Genomic DNA, 16,859 nt, shown 5'->3' with positions numbered 1-16,859 from the left:
AAAATGAATAGTGAGAAAACAACCACAAGAGGGATGATGGTACAGACGCACATACCGCCTGGTGTGTAGGTGGACTTTGGGGTTTGCTGGAGCAATGGTGCCATTCCCAGAGGGCTCCAATTACGCTGCTTAAAACAGAAATAAGTGAGTCGCCACCAGAAGACCACCTGACCTGACCTATCTGCTGGAGACGGTCCTCAAGGGTCTTCTACTTGGACAACCTGGACACCAGTGATGGGAGAGAGATGGGAAGGGCTGGGGCATATGCAGGATGGTCTCCTGTTGTGGATATAAGGATGGGAGCCAAAGGAGAGGGTGAAAAGAACTTACTAGGAAAGTCCAGTCCCAGGTCACCTGCTCAGGAAGGAGCGCTGAGCCAACGCAGCATGTGACTTGGAATGAATCGGGCTTTCTTCAGCTTCTACCTGATTCTAAAGCAATCCACGTTAATTTGCGTATTGCAAACAGCATTGAAAAGAGCCTCTTAAAAGGAGGCAAGGTTTATCTTACCCTCTTTCCTCACCCCCTGTCTCTTGCCTTAGGTGGGCGGGAAGACCTCAAGCCACTCTTGGGGACGTTCTGAGGGAGGAGGAGGGAGTTGGGACCTGAGGGCGGAGAAAAGCCGCCCAAGAGGACTGGGGAGGGTCCTTGGTGAAGAGGGCTGCGTCTTGGGCTCTAGTGTCCGGGCCAGCGGCCCTTGGGAGCAGACTCCTGGGTCCTCTCCGAGGGCACAGAGGCCAAGCGGGTCCCCAGCGCCAGGGCTCGGCCGGGTCATACGAGACTCGGTCAGCACTCCCCAGAATCTCCCTCCTGAATCCAGACTTGAGTGTTCGGGCGCGAAGCGCCGGCGACAGGCTCGGTCCAGAGGAAGTGGGGAGGGAGATGCGCTCCTCCCCAACCCTAAAAAGCCGGCTGGGGACGAAAGCGTCCCCGGGCTCCCTCTGGGTCCCGCCGAGAGCGCGTCCCGGGCTTTCCCAGGAAGAAACTCCTCCTCCTGCCGCCCCCGCCCGGACCAGCCTCGCCCGGGACAGCCGTTCCGGTCCGTCCCTCCCCCTGCCCGAGGTGACCCGGGACCGGCGCTTGGGGGTGTCACCCTGGGCACTCGGACACCGCCTCCCTGATTAAAGCGAGAGCCGGGGAGGATCAGGGACTCCGAGCTGGGCCGAGGAAGACGCGAACTCCGGCGGAGGCGGAGGAGAAGGAGGAGGAGGAGGAAGGCAGAGGGGCGGGAAGCGCCAGGCCCGGAGCTCCGCAGGTAAGCGGCGCGCGCGGTGGGTTCCTGGGGGTCCAGGGTGCGAGGGAGACCCTGGGCGCCGGGGAGCGACCTAACCGCCCCCCGCGCTGGGTGGGAGTGGCGGGGGGTGAAGTCAGGTGTGAGCAGCTCCTGCCCGGCAGGTGCGTCCTCCCGCCCGCGGGACGCACGGGGCTGAGCCGAGCAAAGCGACCTGCGTGAGGTCAAGAGGGCTGCGCGCGCCTGGGACGCCTTGGCGCGCGGGTCAGAGGACCCCGGCTGCCCCGTTGGCATCACTCGCCCGGGACAGGTTGCCCTGCGGGTCCTTAGCCAGTTCGTAGGAGACAAGAGTGCCGCGGGGTCCCTCGGGGTGGGTCCCCGCGGCTGAAGTCGGCTGCTGCTCCCCTGGCTTCTGGGCCCCGAGCTGGGGACGAGGGGTGCGCCTTTTCCCTTTGGGGACGAGGAAGAGGGAGGCTTGTCCCTCCGCTTCTTTGTTTCGGGAAAATCTCTGCAGCCCCGTAGTGTTACCTGAACTCCTGCTTCTTGGCTCCCTCCCGAAGTAGGGAGAAACTGGAAACTCTCTGAGATGCCGGGAGCGATATGACCGGCGCGGCGGGGACAGGCCCGCAGGGCCCCCGGGCGAGGTGCTAACGGCTCGGTAGCCCCGGGAAGGCACTGCCCACAGCCCGAGGCCCACTGCGGCGACCCGGAGGCGACGATCAGGGCTGGGCCGCCCGGACACCGGGCACCCCTGCCCCGGGAGGAGTGGTCCTGGTCTGTAGGCGCACGCTCCCCGCCAGGGACAGGGCCAGGCACCCGGGCGCTTCGGTCCACGTCAGGACCCCCGACCGGGGCCGGGAGGCTGAGCGCGCCAGCCAGATAGTGGGCGCCCTTACCGCGGCTTCGTGGGCCCTGCGGAAGAATTGCCTTATGGCCCCAAATTGCGTGCTTCCAGGCCCCAGAGGGGCCGGCACTGGCTTGAGCCCGGGCTTTTGCGAAGGGCCCGCCGCGCCGAAGGGCGCAGCGCGGTGATCCCAAATCCCGAATCCGTTTCAATTCCGTTTCGGACGCCCAGGCGGCGGCGGGCCTGTCAGGTGGAATCCCAGTGGATCGTTTGGGAGGGAAAGGATTGCGACCCGAGGTCTGCCTATCGGGCTGGGGTTCCCCAGGGCTCTGCCTCCAGCCTGCGAAGCCCGCCCGGATCGAAGCCCTCGCGGTAGTCCCCGGGCCAAGTACGGTAGGGGACACACCGGGGCGCCAGTGCGTCCAGGGTCTGCTGGAGCTCTGGGCTGCAGAGAGCCAAACAAATGACGGAAAATTACAAAGGCTGCTAAGGAGAGTTTCAAGCTGTTTAGAAAACCTGCCGTGAGGGGAGGGTTGTTGACTTAACCTGGGAGGTCGGAGAAGGCTCTCCAGGAAGTGAGGATGGAGCCAACACCCCACCGCAGCCGGAGGAGAATGGGGGCTGGGAGTGTGCGCAAGGCTGACACAACCAAGGGACCTGGGGGCGCAGGCTCTGCTGCTGCTGAGTGAGGTGGAGGGGTTGGGGGGGCCCAGGGGATCTCTGAAGGGATGCTTGCCTTCCTCAGCTTTACCAGAGGCGGGGCAGGCCTGTGTCCCCCCGCCCCGGCCAAGCTTGCTGGACCCCCGAGGTCAGGTTGAAAGGCCGGGGAGCACCAGCAAGTACTCAACACAGGAGTCCGGGAGCTGCGGTGGAGGCCTCTGCCTGGAGACTGGCCGAGGACACCTCCCTCTCTGCTTCGAAAAATATCACCTGGTGAGCAGCGTCCCCAGCAACGTCTTTCTTATTGATGCCTCCAAGGTAGGTCTTCTAGCAAGTTTGTGTAGTTGCCGGGAGCCTACAGAGCCCAGGAGATGGCGTGGAGCTTGGCCCCCTGGCACCCTGGGCTCAGTCGCCTTAATTGTAGGAGAAAGTTGGGCCGCACTGGTGTTATCATAATAACAGCAAATGTGGATGTGGCGTTTTCTTCCAGCCAGGCATCATTCCAAGCTCTTTATGACGTATTTAACTCAGGTGAGAGGAAACTGAGGCAGAGGGGTGAACTAACTTGCTGCAGGCCCCATGACCTGTAGGGAGAACTGGGGATGCAGGCAGGCCACCTGGCTCCAGGGAAGCTGAGCGATGCCTGGAATCCTCGCGGGAGAGGGGCTTGCTCGCGAGCCAGGCTGGCGTCCCCATGACCCAGCCCCACCTGGGCTCCGTGCTGCCCGCTTCCGGGGTGAGCCGGGCAGGAGAGCCTGGGGCAATGCAGAGGGTTGACCTCCCCGGGTGATGGGGCCAAGGGTGAAAATGTCTTGCAGGCAAGGAAGCCTAGACACACGAAGGACATTATGTCGCTTGTCATCGTCATCATCCTGTAAGCATACTGACTGCGACTCTGGGCCTGGCCTGGGGCACGGGGGTCTATCAGGATGTGCAAGCCAGGGCTCCGGGCTGGTGTCTGTCACTCTTTTCCACCTAAGCCTGGGGCAGGAGTCCTGGGGGCTTTGTAACCATTTGGGGTCATTGCCTTGGTTTCAACTGCTGCATCAGACTAGGAAGGAATAGGAAATCTATTTTTTCTAAGCCCTCCAGAAAGTTCCAGGCTCGGGAACCAGGGGTCATGCCTGAGCCTTAGGCAGGGAAGTAGAAAGGAAAGGCGACTGGCTCAACATAGTGTCTGGTCAGCCTCGCTTACCTAAGGAGGGGAAACTGGCCCTGCTTGAGTGGGGGATGGAGAAGGGCACTCAAGTCCCACATACCCATCTGCCCTCTGCTGCTCTCACAGCTCTGGGTCTCCTGGGGTGCTGCTGCTTCCCACAATTGCTGAGCCTTTACTGCTCTTCCTGGGCACCTGCCAGGGGACCCCTGCCGCTGGGCCGGCCCCAGGACAAGCTAAGTGGCCTCTGGGGATAGGGAGCAAGGGTGTCGCACACCTGAGTGCTGAGATGTGAATTGGGCCAGGCTTGGTGAGCCCCTTCCTAGCTCGGGGGTGGAGAGCCCTATACATAGGCCATCTTGGGGAACCCTGGCTTGCAAGCCCCCCAGGGCTGTAGGCCTGGGTGTGTGGGAGAGGACTCCAGGTGCCCCCTGTGCCATTGACCATCCAACTGCACATGGAGTAGCAAAGGGCTCAGCTGATCACACAGGCAGTTCCGGGGAACAACCCAGAGACAGAGCTTGAGGTCAGGAGGAAGGGGAGGTGACCTAGGACTTGGTTTGCCCTGGTCACTGCACAGCGGTTGGGAGAAGAGGAATTGGGAGTGTGGAAAATGTCACGGGCAGCCTTACAGGCATCCAGGGAGAACGGCAGACGCTGATATTCTGGTGAGGGTGTGGGCAGTTCCTTGGACTGTAAACAGTGTGGATTTTGAAGAGGGAAGGTGACCCAAGGACATGCTTTTTGCTCCTGTTAGAGGCAAGTCGAGGAGAAGGAGGGAAGGACTTGCTGTGGGTGGAAACTGCAGGCATTTAGTTTGTGTGTACCATCAGGCATCAGTGGGGTGGGGAAGGGTGCAGGAGGGGTGAGGGTGCAGAAGTGTGATATGAAAGCAGGAAATGTTTGAAAGGCACCAGCTGAAGTCTAGGAACTCATGCAAGGGCAGAGTGGACAGAATCGTTGGGAGCTCAACCAGGTAGGCCTGGGAAGAGAGACCGTGCGTGGCCTTCCAGTGGACGTTTGTTAGAGAAGTATTTTCTAGTGAGCTCTGATCTGGAAGATGAGACTAAGCCCAGGCTTTGTGATTACTTGTTTGTATGTGACCCCATGTCAGAATCCCTTTAAGGTCCTTGATTCCCGAGGGGCCCTCCTGGCAGGGCTCACACCTGGCCTCATTGGAGACTTGATCTGTACATGGGGCACATGGAGCCTGTGTTTTCTAGGGATGCATTTGGAGTTTATCCTTTGCATTTCCCATCAAAAAGAATAAAAGATCGTCATGTCTGGCCTCACAACTGAAGCCTAATTTGGTTCTAGAATGTGCTGGAGAAACGACCTTCCAGTGTTGGATCAAACTTTTTTTTTGGTTTGAGGAACTGTTTCTTCCAAGGCAACCCAGTCGATATTGAACCTTTCTCATTGTTGGAAACTTGGTTTCCCTGGATTGAGTTAAATCTGCCTTCCTGATATTTCTGACCATTTTGATCCTGGATTCTTCCTTTGGATTTTCACAGAAAAAAATCGAGTCCCCTTTCCACACAGCAGTCCCTTAGCTGCTATCATTATATTATTCCTGAGGGCTCATCATGTGAAGGGCACGGTGCTAGGACACGTACACACTTAATCCTGGCAAAAACCCCATTGACGTGTTATGCCCATTTCACAGATTGACTCGGGCAAGTTCTTCAAACCTTAGACAGTGGCTTTTGCACTTTGTCGAGGCCTCCTCCCTCCCCGAGGGATTGGGACACCTCTCCGGCCTGCCCATCGTATTCAGCATGCAGTCAGCTCTGTACACCTGGACCTGTGAGGTCACCCACATCCTCAATTTGGAGGCTGTTTTTGTCCAGGTGCAGGCTTTCCGGCACTCTCTCTCTCTTAAATTTCATCCTACTCATTTGGCCTTTGGGATGCAAATATATATATATATGAGAATGCTTTCTTTGTATGGTACAAAGCTAGATTTGAAAAAAAAAAAAAAAGGACCAATTCCTGCCCTAAAAAGTTTGTAATCTCGTTTGCACCATGAGGCATTCATAGAAAAAGAAACTTGGATGATGCAGGCAGTACTTCTGAGCTGCTTTCTCTCTCCCTCTCCCTCTTTCTCTCATTCCTGTGTCAGTCACAGTGTGTGCCATTTTTCTGATGGTCTTATACTTGTTTATATTGAACTGTTACTTAAATCCACCACGGTCTGTTACCTTCCCTCTAACAGCGCATTTTGTCCCCAACAGGACACAAAAACATCTTTACATGTAAGGTGATTTTATGCAGTGGTTGAGGCATAAGGGGTTCCATTGGTCAGGGATCATCGGATAGGGAGTGTCTGCTGGTGTCTGGAGTTTGCAGAAAGGATACTGGATCTGAGGTCAAGGAAGGTGGGGCTTCTTCCTCCCATCACACCTCATCACACCACCAGCATCTCGAAGGTACCCGGCGGGGCCCAGTGCAGGAGCCCCTGTGTGAACGGTGTGTCGGGGGAAAGTCAGTGGAGCCTTCATTACAGGGAAAACCCCTGACCCCCGGATGGGGGTCAGTATCTATGAGGCTGACCTCATTTGCGTTGGTTTGGTAGTTTTCAAAATAAACCTCCAGCAAATGCGTTCTGAGGTCCAGAGGAAAGACACGACAGTGTAAGGAGAGGCTCTTCTTGTTTGGAAATAACTTCATTACTTCATGGGAAGCTGGTAGGATTCCACGGCAGCATTCTGTTGAGTGGTGGCCGGGCAGGTGACTCGAGGCATGAGCCAGCCCTCTGAAAGGAGAGCCCGGGGTGGCCCGGGACAGCCGTGCTCCGTTGTGTGACTCAGGTGGGTGAAGTTGGAGCGGGACCTCGCCGGGAACAAAGAGGGAGACCGAGCTTCGGCACACGTGCTCTTTGTCGCTTCAAGGAAAAGTGCTTCATTGAGGCTGGCTTTCTGGAATCGCGGGCAATCATCTGTGTCCTTTAACTGACAGGAAGGAACGTTGGAGAAGCAGTGTTGTGTCTCACCATCTGGGTTGTCTTTCTCCTTTCAGAAACCAGTTAAAGAGATTTACTATCTTGTGTGGGCGTGGAATTGCCTGTTTCAAAGATGAACCACACGGAACGTGATCTCCTGGTCCTTTTGGACAGCAGTGCGTCTCCCGTCAGGTCCAGTTCCCGAGGGAGGCATTTCCCCCTTCCTTTGTCTTTGGCCACAGAGAGTTAGAGGGGGCACAACTCTCGTCTTTCCTTCCAAAGTCCATGCAGCCGACCTGGGCACACTTGGTGTTCCGGGTTCTAAGGGTTTGTGGGCCGTGGGATCGCTGGGTGAGACCGGCTTGTGCTGCGATTGCTTCTGGGTCCTGGGCTTTTACGGGACAATTCCCGGCCACGGCTCCCGGTGCCCCTGGAGCTCCTGGCTTCCTGGTCTCCCGCTGTTAGGGATCTTGAATGAATAGGGAGCGTGGATTTCGGGCACTGATTCATCACTCCTTTCAGAGGGCTCTTAAACTGGGAAAGCCGCCAGTGGGATCAAATTTTCATTTCCTGAAACTTCAACCAACCCTATAACTGGCGAGATAGCTCAGAGGCACAGGGAGTGACAGTCACCGAGGGCAGAGAAACCAGGGGTTAGAATGTTCGCTGGGGCAGGACTCGCCTGAAACTAATCCGAGGAAGGTGCGAGCTTTTCCTGCTTAGACTAGAGGGTATTGTGCTGCTGTCAAGTCTCAGAACCCTCTCTCTTTACAGAGCAGATGTATGAAAGGTTATTAATATGTGATAATCACACCCACTTAAAGGCTTAAACGTCATATATATTCTGAATGGTGATCTCTTCCTCCTGTATATTGCTCAGGTTTATTTCCTCATACTCAGAAAAGTGTTGACTCTTTTTTTAAATCTTAAAAAAATCTGAAAGCTATCAGTACAAACGGGTTCTTTTATTTTATCTTTGCATGAAGAGTAAATAAATGATCTGGTGCATCTTTCTTGTGACTTGTTCAACGAGGTTTCCTGAGATTAAACAGCCATACTTATATTTTTATTTATAGCAAGTTAATATTTTTTTTAACACCTTTATTGGAGTATAATTGCTTTACAATGGTGTGTTAGTTTCTGCTTTGTAACATAGTGAATCAGCTATACATTTACATATGTCCCCAGGGTTTTCTTTTTTTAATGTAATGAGTCAAAGAATAATTTTGCTCTGGAGTCAGAGAGGCAGTGCCCGGCAGGAGCTGGCTCAGTTGCCTTTGGCTCCATAGGATTTTCAGAGCTGGTGGAGTTGGTATCTTGAGCACCCTTTCCAGATGCAAATCTGCAAATCTGCAAATGCTACCAATCAGGCCCATCCTGCCTCTGTGGGCTGTTCAACATTTATCAGCTTTATGATCACTTTATTTTATTTTATTTTATTTTATTTTTTGGCTGCGTTGGGTCTTCGTTGCTGCGCGCGGGCTTTCTCTAGTTGCGGTGAGCGGGGGCTACTCTTCGTTGCGGTGCGCGGGCTGCTCATTGCGGTGACTTCTCTTGTTGCGGAGCACGGGCTCAGTAGTTGTGGCTCGCGGGCTCTAGAGTACGGGCTCAGTAGCTGTGGCGCACAGGCTTAGTTGCTCTGTGGCATGTGGGATCTTCCAGACCAGGGCTTGAACCCGTGTCCCCTGCATTGGCAGGCGGATTCTTAACCACTGCGCCCCCAGGGAAGCCCTTTCTGCTCACTTTCATTTAACAAAAGCGTATGTAGCACTTCCTGTGTGCCAGGCACTAAGAGCTTCTTTATCAACTCATTTTACGGCCCTAACAACCTGTAGTGGGTGCTACTGTTAACCCCTTTTGCAAACAAGGAAACCAAGGCCCAGAAACATTAACTGAGTTGCCCCAGGTCACAGGTAGTGAGTGACTGAGCTGGGGTTTGGATCCAGAGTCTAGTCATCTTGCTGTCTGCATCTGCTGTGTGCCAGGCACTTTACAGATGAAAAATGATCAGATCTGATCTGGCCAGCTCTGAAACCCAGAGCTTTCTCACTGTGGATGGGGTCCTGTGGAGGCGTGATTGTGAAGGGCTTTCCTTGGAGTATTGTTCGGTCAATTCAGGGCAGCCAGGAGTGGCGGACAAAGGCCATTATTTGCTTATGATGGGAAGAGTGACATCAGATAAGCCTTTACTATAAAACTTTTTACGTTGATGGTCTTTCTAGATACTGCTGTTCACAAACGTCTGCAAACAAGGTGACCCAGGGCTTTCTCTTCATTACCGATATCCTTAGAAACCACCCAAGTGGTTAGTTCTGAATTTCTTTCTTTTCTGGATTTGGGATAGTGAGTGGAGTAGCACGTGGGTATGGGTGTGTTTTATGGAATTTCTCAATATATTTGTTTATTAAGATTGGGGCGGTTCCGTGCGGATTATTTGAAAAGTCAGGTGTGGCCCCCACGTGGGTCTAAGCTCTAGACCACGTGCTCCACGGTGGGGTCGGTGGCGGCTCCATCGTCCCAGTGGATGCTCTGCAGAATCTTATCACACCTGCCATGGCCTGGGCACATGAGGTGTCTGCCTGCGCCCTCGCGTTGAATCCTCACTTGAGCAATCCAGTGTGATGGCTGCGTCCACTTCTGTCCGAGATTCAGAGAGTTCGGTTGCCCAAGGACACCTCAGGGTGTGACACTGCCAGGAGCTGACCTGGATTTTTGCCTTCCTTCACCTCCACCTGACTTAACGGTCTACAAGTCCCTGTGCATGTTTCTCTTTTCCTGGATTCTCCTTGGGGTGGAGGTGACGTCGGGGAAGTCTGGGCCTCCCGGTGGGAGCTGGGTGAGTGCCGCAGGCCCTGAGCTTAACAAGCAAGTGGGTCCCAGTCTTCTTCAGGGTAAACAGTGGCAGGAGGAGGTGGTGAGGTGAAGGCGAAAGTGAGCGGGCAGAACCGCCGTGCTTCTGGCGAGAGGTGATCCTTTACTCCATTCTCGACTCATCGTCTGCGAACTCACCAGTACGGAAATAGCACAGTCTTGTCATTGTTTCTTCTAGGTCAGCTTGGACGTTCCAAACACCTCCCTTTACCTGATGCTGCTGATAAAATCAGGATGGCTTTAAACTCAGTAAGTGGTTAATCATTACCTTCCTGGCCTTTCCTCTGTTCCCGGTTCCTTCTGTTATTTCCAGCTATGTGTGTGGGTCAGCGTTTTCAGGGCTGCTTGCAGGACTGCCTTTGCTCCCTGGGTGCTGTGAAGGCATTCTTGGGGTGAGGGGTGAGCAGGGGTTGGGGGGGGGAAGCCACGTGACAGCTGCACAGCCGGGCATCTCAGAGCTCTTGGAGGGGGTGTGGATGTGTGATTCTCCCCTGGGCCTCTTCTCTTCCTGCTCAGATTGGGGTTGGGCAAGGGACAGGGGTGAGGGTGTGGGGACAGATAGGGCAGGACAGTGGTGAGAGGGAGTGAGTCCTGGGGAGAAAAGAGCGCTTGGGACACCGCCAGCCAGCAGAGCACAGAGTAGCCTTGCTTCCTGGTAGCCTGGGACAGGCTATGGCTGCGTGGGGCATTGGCCTCGCTGCCCCTCTCCCTGCGACCCTGCCCCCCCCCCCCCAACGCACACACTTTGGAGACAAATGCACTATCTTTATTCCCCATCGCATCTCACTCATCGTCTCATACCTGGGAATAAGTGCATTTAGTAGTTATTCTACTGGTTAATGACAAAAGTTTTCTCTCTCTTCTATCTGGAAAATAGACGTTTGCTTCCCCTGCCCCTTTATTTAGTATTATGTATTTATTTAGACTAGATCCTTTTTAAATTTTAAATCCACAGCACAGGAATTCACTGGGCCAAACTGCTGTGCCGGCTCCCACCTTTCCTGGGAAGGACGGCATGTTCTTAGATGCTTCAGATAGAGGCCAAATGCCTGCGCCGCTTTTTGGCCTCTGGTTCCCCCATTTAGATGAGAGATTACATTTCGTATTCCCTTTCTGTTACTGCTCTGGTTTCGAGTGTAATCTTTGGACTTTGGAAGGAGCGCATTGGTGAGTTATTAAACTCGCATTTGGCCCATTGCTTTCTAATCACGCTGCCCTGGAGGCCCTGTTTAAAATTCTCAGCATCAGGTCGCCTCTGCTCAGAATACTGGTCCTCTCTGAGCTCTCAGTCAACAAGGAGCAAGGGGAGAAATTACTGAGTGGGGAGGAGTGTTGCACGTGGACACTCAGATAAGAGGGCAAGTGTGGCTCCTGGAGTGGCCCAGCCAGTGGGCGGTTCAGGGGGGCTGAAGCAGGACAAGGCGGCAGGCTGCGGGGGTCCGGAGTGTCCAGTGGGGGGCAGGGCCTGGAGAGGGCAATTTTTAAGTAGGCAGAGGGGGAGGGGAGGGCATTCTAAGAAGATAGAAACCAGCCAAAGGATGGAGCTGAGAGGGAAATGGAGTAGCTGGGCCCCCCTTTCCACGTTTATGTGTGTACACACTGTGTCCCAGAAATTCCACTCACAGGGACGGAGCTGCTGAACTCCACACACTCTCAACATAAACGCACGTGCCCTAGAAAGATGCTCGTGGGAGCAGATCTGCTAGCCGCCCCCCCAATTGTAAATCCTTCAGGTAGATTTCTTAATCTCTGTCACTCACGTTCCTGTCTGCAAAATGGGTATATCCATCACAGCTGTACCATCTTAGGGGGTTATGGTCACGCTTCAAGGAGGGCATGAATACAGATGCCCAAAGCAGGTGAGTTCTCGAATGTCAGCTATTATTATTCTCATTATAATTCTGGCATTGCTAGCCCATAACTTTGTACCCCACTCTCAGGGGATAGGGTATTGGCTCATTCCCAGACTTCTACACATTTTTTTACTCAGTCTCAATGTCAGCCATTTGTTTTTTTTTCTTTATTTCAAAAGATGCATAGTAAACAAACAAACAAACCCAAAAACTATTGCCATTTAATTGGAAACGCTGGTGAGTTTTCATTCTATGTGAGTTCAATGTTTGGCATAATTAAAGATGTCCTAAAAGAATCTGCAGCACTGACCCAGCAATCCCACTACTAGGCATATACCCTGAGAAAACCATAATTCAAAAAGAGTCATGTACCAAAATGTTCATTGCAGCTCTATTTAAAATAGCCAGGACATGGAAGCAACCTAAGTGTCCATCGACAGATGAATGGAGAAAGAAGATGTGGCACATATATACAATGGAATATTACTCAGCCATAAAAAGAAATGAAATTGAGTTATTTGTAGTCAGGTGGATGGACCTAGAGTCTGTCATACACAGTGAAGTAAGTCAGAAAGAGAAAAACAAATACCGTATGCTAACACATATATATGGAATCTAAAAAAAAAAAAAAAGGTTCTGAAGAACCTAGGGGCAGGACAGGAATAAAGACGCAGACATAGAGAATGGACTTGAGGCCATGGGGAGGGGGAAGGGTAAGCTGGGACGAAGTGAGAGAGTGGCATGGACATATATACACTACCAAATGTAAAATAGATAGCTAGTGGGAAGCAGCCGCATAGCACGGGGAGATCAGCTCGGTGCTCTGTGACCACCTAGAGGGGTGGGATAGGGAGGGTGGGAGGGAGACACAAGAGGGAGAAGATATGGGGATATATGTATACGTATAGCTGATTCATTTTGTTATACAGCAGAAACTAACACACCATTGTAAAGCAATTATACTCCAATAAAGATGTTAAAAAAAAAAAGAATCTGCAGCGCTGTCCCAATGTCTTGTCTGAGTGTGATGGGGTGTATATTTAACCTTCAGGATAATTAATGTTTCGTATCATTCATCTTCCTTTTTAATTTTTTAAAAAAATTTTTAGTGAGGTATAGTTGCTTTACAATGCTGTGTCATTCATCTTCTTTTTAATCATTCAGGGATCACCACCAGGTGTCGGGCCTTACTATGAGAACCATGGATTCCAACCCGAAAGCCTCTACCCTCCACAGCCGCCCATGGCCCACCGTGCCTACGCGGGGTACCCGGCTCAGTACTACCCGCCCGCGGTGCCCCAGTACACCCCGAGGGTTGAGACGCACACCTCGACACCCGTCATCCTCATGCAGCCCAAACCCCCGTCGGGGACAGCATGCACCTCAAGTAGGACCCTTTTTGCATTTATTTCCTCTAATGGAGCCCGAGTTTTGGGTCTGCCTTCTCCGGTGGCCCGTCTGCCCCACCGGCTCTGGTGCCAGCTCTCCTCTGCCAGGCTGGTCTGGCTCTGCATACCTCTTCCCTCCACCTCTCTGTGTCAAAGCTGTGGGCCTGGGTCTCGCCTCCTGTGGGCCTTTGGGGGCCTCTCGGCTGCTAAGACCTTCATCTCCCACTAATGCTCTGGTACTGGCTTGGCCTGTACCACCCAGGGTGGTCTTTCTAGCTGGGCTTCTCTGAACTGCTTCTTGTCTGCGTGGTTTATCGCTGAATCATCTTGAGTAGATGGTAAACCCCAATGCAGGGAGAAACGATTTCACCTTTCTCTGTGTACCATTCCCTGGGCACTGCAAGTCACATTCAAGGTGCTCTAAGAGTAGCTTGTGTATTTTGTGTTTGGTGAATGAAGTGCCCGGTGGAATTGTTGTACAGAAGCCTCTTCAACATTTCTCTTGGCTCGAAAGAGTAGCCAGACCTGACTGGGCCACGGAGGAGGGTTGAGGGACTGAAGGTGGTGTGTCCTCTGCCCATCACCTTAATCCCATATCTTTCTTACCCTCTCATTCATCTGCTTTCTTTGCATTGCATTTTACCTCTTCTCCCTCTAGACCCCTTCCTGTCGCACCCCTCCCCAAGCTTTTAATGCAGGCTAGTTGACGTGGTAAGAACTGCCCAGGCAGGAGTAGTACTGCCAGTACTAGTATGAGCACAGAGCTAGTACAGTGGCTGGACCAAGGAACATTTTCACTGATAACGTTTTTATTTTAATTCATGAGACATGCCTACCTATGTACACAACTTGCACAGTTAAAGATTAATGACAGAGTGAATTTCCACGCGCCACCACCATGCCATAAATAATGGCAGTAAGGGATAGTGAATAAGACCCGCACCCTTTGAAGACACCCCTCCGCAGACCGCTCCAGCTCTTCACAAGTGCCGTCGCCCTTGGATTTCTGCCTCAGTCCTTGCCTCTGCCTCCTTCACAATTCACAGATGGCTCCTCCATCCTTCCTTCTCCCCACCGCTACTCTCTAACATTCCTGTGTTTTCTGCCCCTGCTCCTTTCCTGTGTGGTTCTCTTTCCCTCCATTAATTTGTCTCGGATCAAGGAAACACTTGTCTCTGCACTAATGTCTCTCTGGTGGTGGTTGGTAGATTGAGACCAGCGGCTGCTAATCGGGGTGATTCTGACCCCCAGGGACATCTGGCAATGTCTGGAGACAGTTCTGGCGGTTATAACTGGGCTGGGGGTGCTCCTGGCATCTCCTGGGTAGATGCCAGCGACACTGCTAAACATGCTCCCGGGCATAGGATGACCACTCCCCGACCAAGAACGACCCAGCCAAGATGTCCATGGTACCCAGCTGAGGACCTCTAGTCTTAGCCTATCATGGTCTTAGCTCATCCTTCCCTCTCTTCCCCAACACTTGGCAACCACTGATCTAACTGTCTCCACAGTTTTGCCTTTTCCAGAATGTAGAGTTGGAATCATGCAGCATGTAGCCTGTCAGAGCCTTGACAGTATTTTGCAAGTTACTTAAACAGCACAAACTCAAGAGAACCCCAGCAGGAATACAAGGGAAATGTTTATCTTAATGGCTCTATTTGTTTTAGCAAGAGTCATAGGTGTTTCACATTGAACCACAATGCATACACATGTTAATGTTTGGGTTTTGGAGGACTGACGGTCAACAATCCTGTGATACTAACACTTGACCCTGGACACGATAGGGCTGCATCAACCATTGATAACAATGAAGGTAAATGATTAGTCAGTTATAATGACACTCACAATCTGTACAATTGCAAACCAACATCCAGTCATGTCTGATCGACCAGACAATGATTCTGAAATGCCTGTCCACCAACGGTGAGATCCGGGGCTCCCGCTGCCCACGCTCCTAGTGAGGGCTGGGCAGGTTGCCACCCTCTCAACGAGAGGTTCAGGATACCTAAGTTTAATATCCCTCAACTCACCAGGCACGTTATTTTATCTTGGGTAAGATGACACATGGGGAAGTCTCCTAAAGGATGAAATCGTCCTTGACTAATGGGTCAAACTGGCCATTTGGAATTTCCCCTGAGCTTCCTTGGTGACCCTGCCCTGCCTTCAGTAAGACACAACCACCGTACCAAGTCCTGATAATGTGGCTGGCGGCACGCGGAGCTCCTCAGACCGGCGGCTGTGACCTCACCCCTGAGCCTGTGGCACTGCAGACTCATGCCTCCTTCCCCCGAGCTGAGTCAGAATCTCTGGGTAACAGGCTCCCCGGTGATTTCTAAGCCGGTTTGAGCACAGACTGTGGAATTTGCAGAACATGGTAACAAAATGAGAGGCGAGGCTTTGAGCCCTGATCACATGGGTCAGCTCTGGTCTATCAACTCCAGAAGCTGAATGTCTCGGTCTGGTGGACCTCTGGAAGCAAGAATGTGCACAGGTGGGGCGCAAGGCCCCCCTGCACTCCACCTCTGCAGCCTGGGTGTCCTCCTGTATGAACTAAGGAGCTGGAGGTTCTGTGTGAGAGCCTTCGCCCCGACTCTTCCCTCCGCCTCTCCGCCTATCCCAAGGGAGCCCTGGGCCTGGGGCTGCTCTCTGCACAGGAACTGCTGAGGGCGGCGGTGGTGGGTGCCTTCCTCTGAACCTTGGCATGACGTTTGGCTTACACTCTGACCAACAATGGCGTGTTGGTTTGTTTTGACTAGAGAGCGCTGGTGACCTTCTCCAAAGACTTGTATTCTTAGCTGAAATGTGAGCCCAGAGTTCCTGCCCCCAGACCCAGGAGTGACGCCAGCGCTGCCCAGTAGAACTTCCTGCAGTGATGGAATGTCCGGCCTCTTCACAGTCCCGTGCAGTAGCCACTGGTCACATGGGATCACTGAGTAGTTGAATTTACAGAACGATTTAATATCATTTAACGATAATTAATTGAAGCGCAAATAGCCACATGTGACCAGTGACTGTTAAATGAGTCAGTGTGACTCTGTCCCGTCCCTCCCTAAACCACCTTGAGGAAGAGGCTTTTTTCCTGCTGCCTTGGGTACCACTGACATGGAGATGATAGTCTGAAGAGCATTATTAGTATTTTGCTTATGCTTATAATCACCGGAACAAGGTATGTTTCCTTTTTTCAGCCATTTTTTTACATTCAGCATTTATTTGACTACCTTCAGGCCATACTTTTTGAAGAGCTTAATTTTAATGTATGTTGCTTCATATCACGGCTTCCTGCTTCGGTTCTCAAAAAAGCCTGAAGTTCAGTGCTGTGGAAGAAGTAAGACCTCCCAGGATACGTTCTTAAAGAGAAAAGTCACATTTTTAAATGTATAAGAAATTATTATTCCTTGATAGGATATACCATATACATTTGAGAGTCTAACTTCTAAGAAACTTGGCGACTAAGTTGTTTACTCGACTCTTTTCTTCCAGGGACTAAGAAAGTCCTGTGTGTCACCTTCACCCTGGGGGCCCTGCTGGCGGGAGCAGTCCTGGCTGCTGTGCGGCTGTGGGAGCTCTGTAAGTGCAGGCCAGGGCCGAGTCGTGGTGTGCCGGCCCTTTAGTGGCCCTCCTCTCTGGGCTGGGGGCTCACCGACAGCCCCTGGTGAAATTTCTCATCTCTTTCCTCCTGTTTGGTTACGTGATGCATGAATAACCTTTCTCGGAAGCGGCCAGTCTCGTTTGCATGCTTCCTCCTAATCCGTGGGTTGTCAAGATCCCATGCCCTTTGGGTGTGATATTGATACACATGGGAGAGGCACATTGAGTTTACCCCTTGCTTCAGGGTGCTAGGTGGCACCTGGCACTCATGAGCACAGTGAGTGCAGCACCTCGGGGCCACACCTGGTCCCTGTGTCTCAGTGTACA

At 52.7% G+C, this 16,859-nt stretch overlaps 1 protein-coding gene across 3 annotated transcripts in view; it reads left to right on the top strand.

The window, feature by feature from the left end:
* Positions 1-1,168: 1,168 nt before the first annotated feature.
* Positions 1,169-16,859, top strand: part of TMPRSS2 (transmembrane serine protease 2) — a 33,994-nt gene continuing 18,303 nt past the window's right edge. Inside the window, exons 1-4 of one of the 3 annotated variants that reach the window (XM_068547111.1) lie at positions 1,169-1,255; positions 9,882-9,952; positions 12,721-12,943; positions 16,425-16,511. In XM_068547111.1, coding sequence (XP_068403212.1) covers positions 9,938-9,952; positions 12,721-12,943; positions 16,425-16,511 — 325 coding nt within the window. In that variant the 5' untranslated portion in view covers positions 1,169-1,255; positions 9,882-9,937. Of the gene's footprint in view, positions 1,256-2,968; positions 3,054-8,308; positions 8,330-9,881; positions 9,953-12,720; positions 12,944-16,424; positions 16,512-16,859 lie in introns of those variants that run through there. The other 2 variants (XM_068547112.1, XM_068547113.1) reach the window with 2 other exon arrangements.

The sequence above is a fragment of the Eschrichtius robustus genome, chromosome 6 (genome assembly GCF_028021215.1).
Source record: "Eschrichtius robustus isolate mEscRob2 chromosome 6, mEscRob2.pri, whole genome shotgun sequence".
NCBI lineage: Eukaryota > Metazoa > Chordata > Mammalia > Artiodactyla > Eschrichtiidae > Eschrichtius > Eschrichtius robustus.
This window is presented reverse-complemented; position numbering and strand designations above follow the sequence as displayed.